The sequence below is a fragment of the Gopherus flavomarginatus genome, chromosome 6 (genome assembly GCF_025201925.1).
Source record: "Gopherus flavomarginatus isolate rGopFla2 chromosome 6, rGopFla2.mat.asm, whole genome shotgun sequence".
NCBI classification, from domain to species: Eukaryota; Metazoa; Chordata; order Testudines; family Testudinidae; genus Gopherus; species Gopherus flavomarginatus.
Genome location: NC_066622.1, coordinates 18,846,598 through 18,864,866, shown reverse-complemented (window position 1 = coordinate 18,864,866; position 18,269 = coordinate 18,846,598). Strand labels below are relative to the sequence as shown.

At 40.7% G+C, this 18,269-nt stretch overlaps 1 protein-coding gene across 3 annotated transcripts; it reads right to left on the bottom strand.

Moving 5' to 3' along the window:
- Positions 1-941: 941 nt before the first annotated feature.
- On the bottom strand, positions 942-10,304 carry THUMPD3 (THUMP domain containing 3). 3 transcript variants are annotated; one of them, XM_050957455.1, is made up of 10 exons: positions 10,227-10,304; positions 9,345-9,662; positions 8,363-8,440; positions 7,247-7,759; positions 5,878-6,008; positions 5,404-5,473; positions 4,870-4,985; positions 4,582-4,692; positions 3,584-3,707; positions 942-2,484 (listed from the first exon to the last, which is right to left on the bottom strand). In XM_050957455.1, exons 2-10 carry the CDS (start codon positions 9,600-9,602, stop codon positions 2,353-2,355), a joined length of 1,533 nt encoding a protein of 510 aa, XP_050813412.1. In that variant the 5' UTR covers positions 9,603-9,662; positions 10,227-10,304; the 3' UTR covers positions 942-2,352. The 3 variants fall into 3 exon arrangements, with proteins under 3 accessions (XP_050813412.1, XP_050813411.1, XP_050813410.1); XM_050957454.1 differs by having other exon boundaries at positions 10,201-10,301; XM_050957453.1 differs by having other exon boundaries at positions 10,009-10,273.
- Positions 10,305-18,269: the final 7,965 nt, after the last annotated feature.

The following is an 18,269-nucleotide window of genomic DNA, read 5'->3' as shown; positions in this document are numbered from 1 at the left end:
CTTCTACCCAACTCCTATCAACAGGTGAAGGAACATGAAGTAAGTTTCTTCTAGATAATTAATACACCCTGACTGGGAGTGTCATAGCAGCTGTTATCTACTGATGGTATGCACTTAAGTGATTGATTGGATTATAAATGACACTGCTTATTGCTGATGCTAACAATAGCATAGTTAGCCTTTTTGTACAAGGGACACCACACAAGTATATTATTCCACCAGGGAGAGAAATCAGGAAAAAACCCTACAGGGAAGAGTCAGAACATTTGCTGCTGGAGAAAATAGTGCATGAAAAATGCAGAATTTGCTGTAGTGAAAAGCAGAAGAATACTATTTTAGACACTTAAGTTGAATTCGAAGTTGTGGAATTTTATAGTCTGTGAACGAACAGGCTGACGGCCTTGAAAAAACAGCAAAGAAGCTGCTATCGTGTTGTCACCACCCTGGGTTTTATCTTTAAAATAAACCGCCTTAATTAACCTTTTCAATTGTAGGTTTTCTTTTACTGTTAGTTGATTGTTTTACATTCTCAAACATGTCAAAATCATGCTTCAGTGTATGTAACTTAATTGAATCAGAAGTATATTCCCACCTCCAGTTACTTGTTTACTTAAAACAAATAGATTCCCTTTCATTGGCAACTGTTTTTATAATTATGTATTTAAAATATTGTAAAATGCCTGTTTTCTATTCTTAGACTCAGATCTGTTAGGACTGCTTTCCTCCTCTGGTGTTAGTGTGTATATTTTCAAGAAAATATCCTCACTTGATGGTTCAGTCTAGGAGAGAAGGGATGAGTGGCATGTTACTGATTTTTATTTGAATCTTCTGTTAAGAAAACTGATAAAATGCATCTTCTGCATTTGAAATATTTAAAGTTACTTTAAGCTTGTTCTTTGTTATAGCGAATGATAGCAAATAAAACCACAACAAATGCACGCTAATCTATGTTAAGCCTTTATTATATTCAGGTAAAATCATAAAGTAAAAGCTCAGTGCAACAAGGAACTTTTGAGGAACAAAAAAAATCCATGTACTGTGGCTGAATGTTACCTTGCCATGGTCACATGGGGGACACACGTGCTTGTATGAGCAAAAGAATTATAGAGGGATAGAATATCCTTTTTATTAGAACTGTAATGTTGGTGGTGCTTTTTCCTATATGAAGAGTCTTGTTCAGTAAGTATTAAAGGCTGCATGAAAGTCTACTACAGAACAAGAAATGGTGAATGAATGTAACTAAGACAGGAAAATCCTAAAGAAGCCAACTCTTATCCAAAACATCTAGAACTTGAACATTTACTCTTCCATCCTTAAACACTTTCAACAGTGAAGGATGGTATGAACTTTTTGAGGAAGATGATAGTTACCAGTTTGTCAATCATTTTTACCCCAGTACGAGAGAGATGACAGACTTGAGAAACCACTTACTGTACATTTACAGTAGGGACAAAAAATCACTTTTAAAGCTTCCATTCATCCAACTGTTACCACATTCCTCTTGAGGTGGTAGCACAGCTAAAGCATCTTCTAGTCAGCCTGTTGAATTCAAATGTATCCTTGCAATCACATGTTCTAGTCTAAATCTGTCCACCCAAACACAAGAAATATGCAATACTATATGAAGAGTGCTACAGTATTTCACATTTTTTTTAAATTAAACAAACACTTTGCTAAGGCCTCTTTTTACATTTCTCCACCCCACCTACAGTAGGGATACATAATACGTAAACATTTACTAAATTAGCACTTAGTTGAGGTAGCAGGTGAGAACAGAGGCAGCAGTATCAAGGTACTGTAGTGCAAAGAAGATGCCATTTCTAGCAAAACATAAATGGAGGCACTACTTTGTGTTAGTCTTTTTACGTTTTGGCAACGCTATTAACTAATGAAACAGAAAGGAGACATCTCTCCATTGGGAAAAAATCCTTCCATAAAGCAACACTATTACCAAAAAACCCCTCAAACTAAAGACAACCAAGAAGACAGTCTTCAGTAGTCTTGTACATCAGCAGTTTAAGATCTTCACACACATTCTACCATTTTGCAAAGTTACCCTGCTCGTTCTCTTGTGAACATGAAAACGTACATTTAAGTGAAAAATGCCATAAACACAGTAAAGCAGATTCATATGCACAGGAAAGAATTGGTAATTCTGTTGGTGGATTTGCTTTTTTTCCTACTTGGTTTCAAATAAAAAGGTTCCAGAGTACACAGTGGAAATGATACTTTTCAGGCTGATCCCTGGACCAGTATTCTCTTAACAGAAATTTAAGGCATACACTCTAGCAAACAGCTTTCCAAGAAATTCAGGCAAGTGGATGCTGCTTCGTATGTTTGCTGACAGGTGGGTTACCAGTATGATCTTTTCTCTCCTGCTCTTTCCAAGGTACGTTTCAGAAGATAAACTGCGGCATGAAGTCCCCCTACGTTCACCCAGACTGTATGACCCTTTTGCCACAAGTGTCCCATTTTTGACAAGGCCTACAATGCAAAAAGAAAAAAAAAGTGAAAATTAATATAGGTGGAGCTGAAGCCTATGAATAAGATTGTCTAATAGTTTCCATTATGAGCTTCTCTTCAGAGGCTAATTTTTGCCAAACTTTAATCATTGGAAGCTGAAATTTTCCAGGCAATTTTCACTCTTCCTTAAATGATTTAAAAAAAAAAAGCTTCAGTGAAAATTGTTCTGTTATTTCTAAGAATGAGGTTAGGGGAAGTGGTAGCTGCACCAATGTTAAAAAAATCTGCCAAACATTTTTTAGCACTTCCCTGCATTGGAGCAACGAGCAATTTTAGTTCTCATATTCCTAACTTAAGTGCTTGACTCTGCTACCTTAATGTTCTTATCATTTTGTGTGTAAGTTTATTATACTGAGAATACACACACTGATCCTTCACCTTTGGGATGTACAGGTCAAACACTTGGGGATCCTGAATGTATAAGTAGATGCACTTAAATTGCTTTTCTAACCTATTCACAGTTGAACAGTGTGCCATATGTTATGTTTTAGTAACTCATTCCCATTAGGTTTCAGTGACCTGTAAGACAGTTTTTTGAGTGGAAGGAGCAAAGGACAAATATATGAAGAGAATCAGTCAGTTTTGAAATTGGGTTGATTTTTTGACGGGAGCTGGGAGATGTTGGGGCGTATTTTTTTTTTTCCCAAGAGTGCCTGAAGATATTTCAGTTAGCATGTGAGTGCTTTTTGTAGTAATGATTCAGATTTGACCTGGATGACATGGTGTGTCAGTTTCTATACAGACAATATACTGCCAGAAGCATGACTTCTATATGTTTTTCATTAAGTTCATCCTTGTAATTTAGGTCTAATCACTTCTAAAATTTAAACAGAAGAAATCTATTCCTTAGAAAGGGAGGTGAATCTGTAAGGTAACTACTGCAGAAGAGTCTACCATCTAGTTTAGAAAGAACATTTTAAATTTGAATATCAGTTCATTTTTAACACAATTTTGGGCCTGATGCATAAGTTGACTTTTCTCTGTCTGAGGGTGTTTGTAAGAATATTAAAAAAAAAAAAAAATTCTAAAAAATGCTTAAGAACAACCTGTTTTCCTATACCTTGGCAAAACATTTCCTATCTTGGGTAAGTAGTACAGCTCTCCCTGTCCCAGGCCTGCAGATGCGACTCATCTCCATAAGGCACGATGGGTAGAGATCCCAGTTCTTCTTTTTAGATCCTATCCTAGAATGAAAATTTAGACTTGTACAGTGAGCAGGCTGCTGCAGAGCAGTTGAAAACAGTTCATTTTCAATTAGTCTTTCTTGCATGGGTTAGTCTGATAATTTTTCCTTTTCCTTTCCACCTTTACTTCCAATAAGAGGATATATTACTAATGCTCCACTGCATTAGTCAGTTTATCAAGTAATTAAGTTACCTCATAGAAAAAGCATTCAGGTGCCTTTTCCCGTAGTAAGTGCTCTAAGAGCTATAGCAACAGCAACATGGTTAAGTTACAAACATCTAGCAACTACAAATGACTTGCAATCCTCTCTCCACCCCAATCACTCCTCCCAAATCTAGGTCCTTGAATTAATAAGCAGGTCTGGCTCTCAGACAAATCACTGCAATACGTTAGTTGCTGCTATTTCATGGAAGTTTCCAGTACATTATTTGAATTAAAATGTGATTCTGAATGTCTTGTAACTGTACGCACTTTAATGAAATAAGGGCTTTTATCAATATTTACTGAATATATTTATTATGAGTCAAGGTATTCAGTGAAACCGTCCAAAAACACAATGATATAAAAGCATTTAGAAGAGCCACCATGAAACTGGCAGAAGGTTTTATAATCTATATCTTAAAACTGCTACACTGATTAGTTTGAAAATTAGAAGTGCTTGGATACCATGTTTCAAACTAGAGTGAATTTTCAGAATTTGTGAAGTGTTTTGAAGTTGTTGAAGGCTATAAAAATACTGACAAGAATTATGGCACAGTCTGAGACCCTGGAAATTCTAGCAGACCTTTAGTGGTGGTAGGAATAGGAAATGCTGCTGCATGGTTCAGTCAAATATAGTAACCTTAAAAACTGTTTCAAAATGATGATTTGCACCTCTTTCCAAATGGCATGTCTGTTACAATAACATCCACAGAGCTGGTCCTCAAGGGGAGATTGCAGATATCCCACTGAATGGTATCTATGGGTATGCCCCAGGAAGTACCACTGCAAATAAAAACATTCAATATCAGTAATAAATCATGCCTTCAAAAAGGTTTTTCAAATAAATAACCATGGTATTATGTCAAACAGGAATATATTAAAAACAGAATGAAATAAATCCATGAGAAAGAGATTTCTTTATGCAAACAGTTGTGCCACAAATCCACGTACACTTCTTACCTTTCTTTATTCTGATTTTTCTTCAACAAAGAGCAGATATTATTTGCTGCTCTTTTCACAGCCTGTGGATTGTTATCACCTGCAATATGATAACAGCTAGGCCACTCAGTAGCCCCCTGAAAATGGAAAAAAAAATTGATAAAATCTGTTATGCTGGAATTGGTGAATTTAAAAGAGCCAAAGAAACAGTAACCTACCTGTAAATGGCAGAATAAAGCAGTAACAGTCAACTTTCAGCTTCAATATTCCTTACAATATATCATTTCATATATCATGCATTTTCAATGACTTGACAATACTCTGGGATTTAGTTGCTTCCGTCATGCAAGCTGCAGAGGAAGGTGAAGCCACTAAGGGTAAGTACCTTTGTAGTAGTTTGAAAGTTGAGGAGATCTTTGATGTTTGGCTGCTTCACTTGCTGAGTAACAGTAAGCCACCCAGCATGTAGTTGATTCATTTACAATATACAGGATTCAGTTACATCACTGTTTAGGCCCCTTTCCTAATTTAAATAAAGAACAAAAGAAGGATTACCTCTATTGGTATAGCCCCTGTTCCACTCATTGGATCAATTATGATGTCAGTTGGCTGAGGATCACAGAGCCTGAAGAACAGAAGAAACAAAGGAAAGTTTTAACAGATGCAAAAGTTTCTACAGACAAGGTAAACTGGAGAACTACTTAAATTCTTCAAATTATACTATTCCCACAAAGTAAGGAAATGTTAGTAACCACTTGGAAACAATGTTTAGTTAACTTTATATACAGAGACACATTAAAATATTTTGAAGGATGCCGTTAACGAAGTGTTATGAACACAGGCTATGGTCATACACACTTTTTTTCCCTGGGCTTCAAAATGATAGTGATTATAAATCATTGCAAAATGTTCATGATGTTTGTTTGAATTGTTTGTTTATAATTAAAAAGGACTTTTCAAAAAAGAATCAAGTAGCTGAGTTTCTAGAACAATATTACATGGCAATTAAAAATAATACACTGGACTGACCTGAGCATACCATAAGCAAGGGTGGATCGAAGAGTTGTGGGTCCAAAATGTGTAATATTTCTTCTGTGAAGACTCTCTTCAGTTAATGCAATGCCCACCACTACTTCATTATTGTGAATGTTCAAGAGAACCTAGGATAAAGTTAACAACTACTATGTAGGAGTAACAGAAATTTTAAATAGTGTACTTAAAATATTTATACTGTGCTTTAGTCTTACAGGATTCTTTACAAGTAATAATGTTTATGAAGAGTTTGGAAGGAAAGTGCTATGTGAGTGTTAAAGTTCATTAATAATAATTTTGGGTGTATCTAAATCTCTTGATTGTTGCACATACATAGGTTTTTTTTTTTAATCCAAGATTTCAAAGCACTCAACATTAAGCTAAATGCTCCTCTGAAGTAAGTAAATAATAAAATGAGGATATGAAGCAGATATTGGGTAAGTGACTTCACCAAGATCACCATGTATCAGTGGCAAATCAACAATAAAAAACAGTTCTCCTGGTTCCCAGTATCGTATCCTAACCAGTAGGGAACACTGAGAATTGTATTCAAGGATGCTGAGCCAACATAAATGCTTCATTTCAGGTCACTCCCTCCCTCTGCCCCATACACACAAAAACTGTTCATTTAAGTCTGACCCTAATTTCCAAGTCTCCAGCTTCCCATAATGAGAAATCAGAAGTTGATATTAACTATGCAGTACCTGATATGAATATTTTTTCCTGTTCAGCTGGTTCATGCATATATGATTCATAGATTCTAAGGCCAGAAAGGACTACTGTGAACACTGCTCTCCTGCTAACACAGGCCATAGGACTTACCTGAATTAATTCCTGTTTGAACTAGAGTAGCTCTTTTAGAAAAACATCCAATTTTGATTTTAAAATTGCCAATGATACAGAATACACCACAATCCTTGTAAATTGGTACAATGGTTAATTACACTATTAAAAATGTATACCTTATTTCTAGTCTGAATTTATCTAGCTTCAACTTCCAGCTATTGGATCTTGTTATACCTTTTGCCTGGTAGATTGAAGAGCCTGCTATCAAATGTATGTTATCTATGTGGGTATTTATAAACTGTGATCAAGTAGGATGTATCATAGTGCTAATTACAAGAGATTAAAAAATACAGACAAGCCCCTTAATCTTGAAAGTTACAGAAATTAAGTTCATTTTATTCTAAGAAATCAAATTTATGTCATTGCTTCTACTATGGAACAACTTTCTCCCCTAGAGCAGTAGTGTCATATAAACATATTGGCTTAAGCAAAGATACATGAAGGCTCTGAAGCAAAGCAGCAACTCATTTATAGGTGTAAACATATGTGAATATTATTGAAAAATACTGGTGCATTGTACCTCAACATCAAAGTTGGTCATGTCAGCCTTCCACTGGAAGTAATCTTGCACAGCTCCACCAAAATCTCTTGCTGCATCATTTGATGTAAAACAATGTTTGTCACCTGCTCTATTGCATGTAACACGGAATTTCAGCACCTGAGCTTCTGCTTCACCTTTCTTGCAGTCACCAGCTTGGTCTTCATTTCCAGTTATATTTAGGAATTCATCTTTGCCATCTGATTGGTCATCTGCTAGGAGCATTTCCTGTGTCTCTTCTGTGTTCTGTTCAGCAGATTTCAAGCTCGGGGTATTTTGTGCGTGGTCAAGCAACTCTTTATCAGCATCTTTTTGATTTGCGCTGTCCTTTCCTCCATCATCATTCAGCTTTTCTTTACTTGCACTACTCTGTTGATTTTGTTTTTTATGTTTTGTCTTTCTCTTCTTTAGGTTGGTATTTAACTTCCATACTTTCAAAGGGTCAGTCCAGGGCAGTTTTTTAGCCAGGTCCTCCAAATCCTTTAAAGCGTCTTCCTATACAAGATCACAAGATCACCAGAATATTCAATAATGTGTTTTGGCAAATTTTATAGGCAACTTTCAAATACTCTTGGGTGACCTGGGGTAAGTCACATCCTACCCCCTGTATCTGTTTCCTCATCGGAAAAAAAGAGGATAATGAGACTTATCTTCCTCTGTAAAGCACTTTGAGATTTAGTGATGAAAAGTGCTATACAAGGAATGCATATTATTATTTAAAGGACTAAGAAGTCATTATTTAAAGAGGACTGTCTATAGTCATTTTTGATAATGCACCCCAATCTGACTTGCAACACCCCATCTACTCCAATCTTGGACTCTGCTGAGCAAAATATGCAACTAATATGGAATAGTGCTAGACTACGGGGTGGTTCTTTCATTTGAACAAACATTTAAGAGAAACCTAGAAAGTATATGGCATACAAAAGAAAAACAATCCCAGCCCCCAAGACTAAACAATTTAAAATCTATTCTTACATGAAAAAAAAATCCTCATCCAGGAATTTCCTTATGAGGAATTGAATGTTTATTTTTTATTTTCATTTATTTAAAAAATAATCACACCTACCTGAAGATCTGGGAACAGAGAGAGCTTACCTTAGTTTCTTTAAACTGATAATCTGTAAACTCCTGAACAACAACAAATAAATTATCCACTGATCTTAAACGATGAACCTAAAATAAATTACAAACAATGGTAATATTAGTAGCCATATGTAAATGTCTGTAATTAAAACTTGGTCTGGTTACATCTAGACTTAAGGTACAACAGTGCAACTATTCTGAGGCTGAATATTTGATGCTTTAATATTGTAAAAACATATTTCTTGTTTCTGTAATTCTTTTTCTACTATTGTTTGTGTGCACATAGCTCCTTTTCAGCATCACATGTGATCACCACAAAAACATACATTAGAACAGGGAAAAAAACTCCTTGCACTATTTCAGGTTACTTGCTTCTGACTTCATTTACTGTTGCAGAAGGAAAAAAAAAATCTGAACTTAGTTCTTGAACTGTAAGTAAAGGAGGGAAGGGTTTTTAATTAATTTGTATTCAAATATATATTAATTGGTAAATTTGAATACTAGAATGTTTTGATGATGGGAAGACAAACATTTATATTTTTAAAAAATAGTTTCATGTTTAGTCACAATGAATAATAGGATATCTATGATATTTTAAAAAAAAATCTACAAGTTGTGTAGTTTGCAGTTTAATAGAAGTCATGTTTGAGTCCGGGATGGCTGTATTTCAGCTGTATGTGAAATATTTGCTGACGATACAGAATTAGTAAGGGTGAAAAAGGATGTAAAGCATTATATATCATTAATTGAAGAGGATCATAACCTTAGAAATTACTCCAGCACTACTTCTGAAGAATGAACACTCAATGGTTAGCATACATAATATTCAATCCATATACAGAAAATCACTAACTGATCATTTAGGACATGCCTGTACATCAAAGGAGAAATGTGTAATTTAGGGGGACCAGAAGGCCAGCCCAAGGATGAAGAGAAAGGAATACTAATAAACTCCTAAACTAGAAAAATTACCCAAGGAACAAAACGTGCAAACCTGTGAAAGTTTCTCTACTGAAATTTCAAAATAGATTTTCCCTCGGTCCTTGCTTATTCTGGACTGTGATCCTAATTTCTCTTTGACTTCATCTGCTGCTGTCAACTCAAAGCCAGTTGGTACAGTAGCTCCAATAGTGACCAGGATATCTTTCAGGCTTGAGCTGGGATCACCTTCTAAGTTTTCAGTTAAAGGGTTATGGGTATCATCGAGGTTCACTTCGGCTAAGGTGTCAGAAGCCTCTTCAATAGCTGACATTTTGACAGCACTTCAGACCCTCGTGCGGGTCTATTATGTAATGTAGCGGCAGTAGCACTTCTGCAAAGAAAAACATGGCCTAAGCACGACATACAGGAGTCAACTTTTAATGCTACTCATCTGAGCGAGGAGGGGCTGAATAAATACCAGTGTGGATTAACCAGCTGTCAAACCATACGTATTCTGAGCCTGGACGAAGCTAAGGCCTTCACCAGGCAAGGGGAACGCTCCTACCAATGGCCAGCACTCTTTCAAGCCGCTTGTTGAGGGTAATGCTGCCCGAGTAGCGGGGGGATCTCCCCGCCACCTAGCTCCCGCTTTGCCACAGCGACCCCACCCACCCAGCGGGCTATTTGGGGAGAGGGCGGGACGCGCCCCTCCTTTCCGTCCCTCACAGAAACTTCACCTCAGAGACCGGGGGGGACACGGCTTCACCGAGTCGCCTGGGCCCCTCTGCCGCCCGGTCTCTGCCAGGGGGTCTCTCCACTCTCCCTACCGCCGCTGCCGGGGACGCTACTCTCCTGGACCCCCCCGCCCTCTGCCAAGCTGGAGGGGGATACTCAGACACCGGTATCCAGGCACCGCACACCCTAGTTACCGGCGACAACGCGCACTACCACGCACCCAGCACGTGAGGAGCCTGCAACGCTACTTCCGGTTCCGGCAAGTGAAGCGCAGCCAAGCACTTCCGGGTCGGTCTCCCTTTGCTTCCCCGAGGTCTCGACGTGAGTGCCTGTGACGCAGGCGCCTAGCGGCGCGCTCGCGCACTGTGCTCGGTGGTGGCTCGTTGTTATGGGAACTGGCAGCCCGCCAGGCTTGACGGTTGTTTGCCACTGAGCCTGCTCGGCCGGTCGAGTCAGCTCCTCTTGGAATTGCCGGGCTCGCGGCAGACGTGGCCTTGCGGCCTAATCGAGTAGCTTGACAGGCGCTAGAGCGGGTTCCCGAGGGAGACTTCCGCGCGCAGCCGCGCTCCGGGCCGGGCCCCTCCTAGTTCGGACCTGAGCTGGGATTCAGGAGACCCCAGGGGTTGCCGTCCTAGCTCTGCTACAGACTTGTCCAAGGGGATACGAGAAGTTATTTCGCGGCCTGATCAAAACGCCCGTTGAACTCAATGGCCGTCTTTCCGTGGGAGCCAGATTTTCGGAAGTGTTGGGCCCCCACAGCGTTTGTGCAAATTGGGCTCGTAAATCTTCAGTGACTCAGTGGAAATGGGAGCCCACTTGTATGTAGTGTTTGCAGATCTAGGGGTAGGGTGGCCAGATCACCACACCAAAATATCGGGACACAGTGGGGTGCCATCAGCCCCGCTCACAGCACCCCGCTTCTCCCAGGCTCTGCCCTCCTGCTCAGCCCCCCATCCACTGCCTTTCCTCACCTGCTGGCTTGCTGCATCCCTCCTCAGTCCCCCACCCACTGCTCGCCTGCCTGCCGCTTGCCTCTTCACCCCCCTGCCCACCACTCACCCCGATAGCGCTGACTTCCCCTCTGCTGGGTGCGTGCTCACCCCTCCACCTCTTTCTGCCCCTGCACAGCCCTCGCTCTGCCCCTATTCCACCCCTTTCCCCCAAGTCCTCGCCCCTGCCCTGCGTCTTTGCCTCCTCTCCTGAGCGTGCCGGGTCCCTACTGCGCCCCGTCTCCTGAAAAATGCTAAGTGCCACCAAACAGCTGTTAGCCAGCAGGAAGTGCTGGGGTGGGGAGGAGCAGGGACGCAGCATGCTGCGGGGAGGGAGGGAGAAGGCAGCGAGGAGGAGGGAGCTTGGCTGCAATTTTTCCCTGTGGGTGCTCCAGCCTTGGAGCACCCACAGAGTCAGCACCTCCCTCCCTCCCACTCGACTCCTTACCTGAATATTGGGACAAATGGCATCCTGATCATACATTAATCAGGACACAGAACAAAGGGTTAAATATCGGGATAATTCTGATATCTTGTCACCCTATCTAGGGATAATAGTGCTGTACTAGTGCTAAGTAGGGTGACCAGATGTCCTGATTTTATAGGGACAGTCCCAATTTTTGGTTCTTTTTCTTATACAGGCTCCTGTTACTCCCCAACCCCCTCCGCATTTTTCACACTTGCTGTCTGGTCACCCTAGTGCTAAGCATTAGAAAAAATAGGCTTTGAAGACATGTTAATAGTCAAGTCTGAGAAGGAGCTGCCAATCTAAGTGGCAACAGTTTAAGATTACCCATATCATAAAAAAAAATCTTAAATGAATATCCTGCCCCCATCAGACAAACAGGTAGGCTAAATTCCTTCCTAGTGATCGTGTCAGCCACAATAGTAGTTAGAGGTCGGGCGATGGTAAACCTCCATCAGAGCCATGTGGGAATCCTGCTACTGTTAGTCACCTCGGTTATTAAATCAGTTCAGAGATGGATGAGAGGCAAGTTTCTTTCAATATTTAGCATTATAGCAGGTTTTTACATTTTTATGAAGACAGCACATTGCTTTATTGAGCATTTGTCAGATTTATAGAACTAGATTTTAAATGATTTTTCCCCAGCACAATAGTCCTGCATGTTAATCTCTCTAGTCAATTCATTGTTCATTTATGGGGGATGGGATCCTGGTCCCAGTCTTCCAACTCAATGCAAGTTAAACACACACAGCATTTTTTTAAAATAAAAAACGTTCAAGTTTTTCTTGTTTTTTAAAGTAAATCCAAGTGACTGCTGATCCTATTACTGAGAATGTGTTTGGAGTAATAGTAAACTCTGTGGGGCAGAGTCCATCTCATGTTTTTGTACAATGCCTGATTCATGACTGAATCGCCTAGGTGCTACCACAATACAAATAAAGTGTGTATGTGAGCGTGTCTGTCTGTCTGTCTCTATAGTGTGCTGCATAATGACAATAGTCAGGTCCTAGGTGGCCTCCAATTTATGATAAGTGTAGAGGCAAGGTAGAAAGAGAACAAATAAGTAAGTTTGAGAGAATTTAACTGCATGACCAGGAGAGCGGGATCTTTTCCCATTCCAATCATTTATTGTAGAAGTCCACCTACTGCTAGCCCTCTTTCAGTTTAATTTTATTCGTGCCTTCCTGTTTTTTGTACATCACAACTTGATATCATATGGACAAACCAGTGCTACACTATTATGTACTACTGTGGGTGCATTTCTGCCAACTATATTGCTCAATCTGCCAGGGCAGTTTGATTTATTCTGCAGAGAAACCTTGTCAAGATTTAGCAATCTGACATTTATCTTGTTCCCCCAAATCAGTCTCTAATTAATGTAGTTGATTTATTTGGCCACTTAACATTGAAATGGTTTAAGGAGATAATTTCATTTCCACTTTGTTATGATTGCAGCAAATAAATGAAATGTCACTTTTTTTTTTTTTTAGCCCCTGCATTTGGTGACTCATATGCAAACAAACCCTTTTCAAAGCTTCGTTCATCCCCCCTTCTTCAAGGGAATGTCTCTGCAGTGCTGAATTTTGGGGAGTCATGAAGAGGGGTGAGTTCTCTTGAAAGAACTATTGGAAAGTACAGTGGTTTTTAATTTCTCATTTCCCTGGCAATCTTTATCCAACATGTTTGTGGACCACTGGTGTAAAATTTGACTCGAAAGTGCATGAGGTGTGTGTGTCCTTCAGTATTCACCCAGTGGCAGAGGTGCTGGCAGCCTGCAGGACAGTTGTTGTTGCTGTCCTCTTCACTATTCACCCTCTTCTTTCCATCTCCTGGGAGAAGATAAGGAATAGAAACCTCTTCCATTTGTCCTTGTTCCCACTTGGATAGAGATTTGATTTGTCTCTCTGTAATGCATTTTCTTCTCATCTCCCTCTGGCCATGTATCACTGCATGCTGAAGTGACTGATCAGTTGTTCCTATTACAGCTGTTACTGCATTGCCTGCTGTCTACATCTCTTTAGCTCAATCCATTAAAGGATGCCCCAAACCCTTGAGACTCTCAGTCTCAAACTATATGTAGAGAGAGTAGGAGACCTGGCTTCAAGAGAGCAGCTGGATCAGGACAACGGAAATGTGGCTGGATGGAGGACTCGGTGAAGAATTGTTGCCAGAGAATACTTGAGAAGGTCAGAATTCGGCTGACCAATAGAGGCCCCAGTATGCAACAGCTAGCACTGTCCCTGCCTGCTCTGCCTCCCTCTGTGCTGCTTCGCTCCCGGAAGCGGCCAGCATGTCCCTGTGGCCCCTGGAGGGGGAGGGGAGGAATTGTGTATCTCTCTGTGGTGCCCACACCCTGAGCGTCGACTCCGCAGCTCCCATTGTCCTGGAACTGCGGCCAATGGGAGCTGCGAGGTGGCGCCTGTGGGCAGCGCTGCACAGAGACTCCCTGGTCCCCCTGCCTAGGAGCCGCTGCCGGAGGGGGAGTGTGCTGGTTGCTTTGGGAGCCATGCCACCCGAGGTAAGCACTGCCCCCCTGCCCCAAACCATATCCCCAACCCCCTTGTCCCAGCCCAGAGCCTGCACCCCTCACCCCCTCCCACACTGCAACCCCCTGCCCAGGCCAGAGCCCGCACCCCTCCTCTCCCTCCCAAAATTGAAATAATAAATTATGCAGAATATTTTATGCGGCTAGAGTGCTTTCCATTCAGTATTTGAAAATGGTTTACAAACTATGCTACCAAATTTTCAAAAGTGGCCACTGATTTTGGGTGCCCCAGCTTGAGACACTTAGAACCCGATGTTCAGAATTGCTGAATACAGGCAACGCCACTTGACTTCAGGATATAATTTAAGCCAAGAGTAGGATTTGAAAACTGATTAGATATTTATTTGGTTAATGAGAACATGCACAGTTACATTAGATAAAATCATTTTTTTTTTAGAAGGGATATAAACCCTCATACTTTAGGGCATAAATCAGTCACTAATAGATGGTGATTAGGAAGGAGCTTTCTCTGTGGTCAGGTTATTTCATAATTGTCCACTGTGAGGTTTCTTGCACTGTCCTCGGAAACATTTTGACTGGATGGACCACTGATCTGGTCTGCTATGGCAATTCTTATATTCCGGTTATGCAACTGGATGAAAATAAGAGAACTGGTGAAGTAGCTGGGTTTATTCCATTTTGATTGAGGAGGATACCAAATGCAACCAAAATCTTCAATTGCAAGAAGTTCCCTCTTCTCTCCAAACCTCCAGTGTAATATAAGCGTGTTAATATTTCACAGAACCCACTCAGTAAATTAGGCAATTTAGCTTTGCAATTTGTCTTTTTGAAGCTGGCCTGGATCTTTCTTGCTTGTAAACCCCAAGTAACACATTTAATTAAGCAATAGTCAGTATTCTCTCCTGCTAGGTATAGTTTGTGTTCAGCATTATGCTACAGTTCTGTTCTAGTCACCCTAGAGAGCATCTTCCTCATTTCAGAAAATGGAAATGAGCTGGTTAGATGCCTGTGCAGCTGCCAAAGACCCACATGGGTGAAACTGTGCTCTGCATGTAAACAGTGAACTAGCTATTCTCTGTTCTTAAAGGCAAGTATGCAGTAGGGATGACCAGAAAATTAAGAGCATTTCATGTTCCAGATATATCACAAAATACTGTATATTATTTACATTGTGTAATAAGGAAGGAACTTTATTATCCACAGGTTACTCAAAAGTTCAGCACCACTACAGGCATCGGGCCTGATTCTGTAGTGCCCTGCACTTTGTGTAGTCAATTATGCCTGTGGAAAGTGGTTGTAGAAGTGCTACCAAATCAGAAAGACAGTGTTTGATGTTCCCTTTATATTGATGTAAATTACTTCACAAGGGGTAGGGGGCAATGAAGAATCAAGCCTATTTTTGTCAGTGGGAATTTTGCCTGTCTGTGGGTTTAGTGCAGTGTGAGTGTTCGGTGTAATTAGCAATGTACCATATAATAATAGCAACTGTGTTTTCTCATTGTTTGGTTTTGCTCCAAAACAAATTCTATTCTACTAGTATATCTCTCCTTAGCTATGTGGTCAGGGTTGCTATAGCTTTCAGATCTGTAAATTGGCCCTTTGTTGGCATTTCTGTGCAACTTGGCAATAAGGGGGATTACATTTTTAAAAAACCGTAATCTATTAAAATGTTTCCAAGAATATGCAATAGCTCACACAAGACTTTACTGTAAATACATTAGCTTTTCCACCACTCCTTTTCTCCATTCCTTTCCTTAGAACAGTTTTTAAAAAATAGCTCTACGTTTATGACAGAATCATTACAAGCACTGCTGTGAAAGAATCTTCTTTGATTGCCTTGGGAAATATTACCTCAAAAAGTCAATCAGCTATTTCAGTTTGATGCTTTGGACTGTAAAAGTTATGTAGCGCTCGGTAAATAATTGTTTTCCCCCCAAAGACATTTATCGTGAGAGTAAAGTCCATTCATCCGCCAGAGGGCAGTCTTACATGTGTAGACATTAGGTATAAACTTAATACAATAATAGAGAACTGGATCTATATGGTACCTTACAGAGCATAAGACCAATTCGCCCCTCACTTATGCTAGCTTAGTTATATTGATGGAATTGCAGTGGGTACAACTGAGTACAGAACTAGGATGGAAAAGGTCTCTTAACTGATATTGTCCTTTTTTTTGGCCATGGAGCAAAGAAATGTTTTATTTGTATTTGGTTTTGCAGTGTATTTGCTTTTGACTTGGAATAGATTTTAGCACATGTACGTTGGCTAACATACATGTAGATGTTTCTGACACTTGCATCCCACTGCTGGTAATCCCATTGGATTTAAAGATAGCCTCTGAGAATCCCATATTTTCAGACAAAAACCCGCTGTCCTATTTATTTATTTTCCCCCTTTTTGTTATCATGGGTTTGGTGTTAAACTAGTACTAATCTATTTGAGTTGTGGGTTGGTGAGCAGAGCCCATCAAGAAACAAAAGGCCTGTCTCCCTCAAGTGAAGGGAGTGGGCCACAAAATCCACAAAACTACTAGTGACATGGGAAAGAGAGTGAAAAAAACAGGGGCAGGATGGAAGTTTCAGGGTTAAAAAAATTAAAAATCCCCGGTTATTTAGTCATGATAGTGTTAACCGGGATGCAGCCAAGCTCCCTTATTTCCTGTTCTGGTCAGTGAGAGTTCCCTCCCCAGTTGTCATGTGGTTAAATAAAGCAGAAAGTTCCCAGCCTGCTGTCCTGTGAGCAGACTTATTTTTGTTGCATTGAACAGTCCATTTACAAAAAGGGGGACTTAGATCACGGACCACCAGACTGTTGGTTTACTTTTGCACGGCCACCCGTAGCTCCCAGTGGCCGCAGTTTGCCATTCCTGGCCAGTGAGAGCGATGGGAAGCAGCATGGGCCGCAGGTGGCCCACCACTGCTTTAAGGAGTCAAGGGTGAAAAGAGAAGAGAAATTCAGTCTTGCTAAGAGCCCAGTCTGTTATTGCTAAAAGGTATCTTCCAAAAGGACAGATCCAGCTCACCTGGTATAAAACATCTGATTTGTGTTGTGCAGCCTCTCCTGGATAAACTACTTAATTGCAGCCCAGTAGTGACAAACATGGTGGAAAAGATTAAAAAACAAATAAACCTAGATCATGCTTCCTAACTGTCAGAGTGGTTAAGCACTGGAATAAATTGCCTAGGGAGGTTGCGGAATCTCCATCATTGGGGATTTTTAAGGCAGGTTGGACAAACACCTGTCAGGGATGGTCTAAATAATACTTAGTTCTTCCTTGAGTGCAGGGGACTGGACTAGATGACCACCTGAGGTCCCTTCCAGTTCTGTGATTCTATGCTTTGTTCTTTGGGTAAATACAGGACTTCTGGTTCCAGGATTGTCATCCATCCTGGTTCTGTGGCCTCCTGGGGACATCAGTCGGTGGCCCTGCCATGGAGTCATGAACACAAGTGTGTGGCTGGCACGGTTTCTGGATTCCCCCTGTGCCTGCCTCTCCTGTAGCTAGAGGGAACCCTTGATGCAGGTTACCCACCACTGATCTAAACCATCCCTGACAGGAGTTTGTCTAACCTGCTCTTAAAAATCTCCAGTGATGGAGATTCCACAACCTAGATATGCTTTCTAATGTCCTCATGAGAAAATAATAGGTGGAGTCTTCATAAGAACGGCCATATTGGGTCAGACCAAAGGTCCATCCAGCCCAGTATCCTGTCTACCGACAGTGACCATTGCCAGGTGTCCCAGAGGGAGTGAACCTAACACGTAATTATCAAGTGATCTCTCTCCTGCCATCCATCTCCACCCTCTGACAAACAGAGGCTAAGGACATCCTGGATAATAGCCATTAATATACTTAACCTCCATGAATTTATCTAATTCTCTTTTAAACCCTGTTATAGCCCTAGCCTTCACAACCTCCTCAGGCAAGGAGTTCCACAGGTTGACTGTGCCCTGTGTGAGGAAGAACTTCCTTTTATTTGTTTTAAACCTGCTGCCCATTAATTTCATTTGGTGGCCCCTAGTTCTTATATTTTGGGAACAAGTAAATAACTTTTCCTTATTCACTTTCTCCACATCACTCATGATTTTATATACCTCTATCATATCCCCTCTTAGTCTCCTCTTTTCCAAGCTGAAAAGTCCTAGCCTCTTTAATCTCTTCTCATATGGGACTGTTCCAAACCCCTAATCATTTTAGTTGCCCTTCTCTGAATCTTTTCTAATGCCAGTATATCTTTTTTGATATGAGGAGACCACATCTGTATGCAGTATTCAAGATGTGGGCGTACTATGGATTTA

Excerpts from the sequence above, each read along its gene's own strand:
- THUMPD3 (XM_050957455.1), bottom strand. The coding sequence starts at position 9,602 with ATGTCAGCTATTGAAGAGGCTTCTGACACCTTAGCCGAAGTGAACCTC. Across the intron at positions 7,760-8,362 it reads ATCAGTTTAAAGAAACTAAG|GAAGACGCTTTAAAGGATTT; the intron begins GTAAGCTCTCTC and ends GATCTTGTATAG. Across the intron at positions 4,693-4,869 it reads AAAAATCAGAATAAAGAAAG|TGGTACTTCCTGGGGCATAC; the intron begins GTAAGAAGTGTA and ends TTTTATTTGCAG.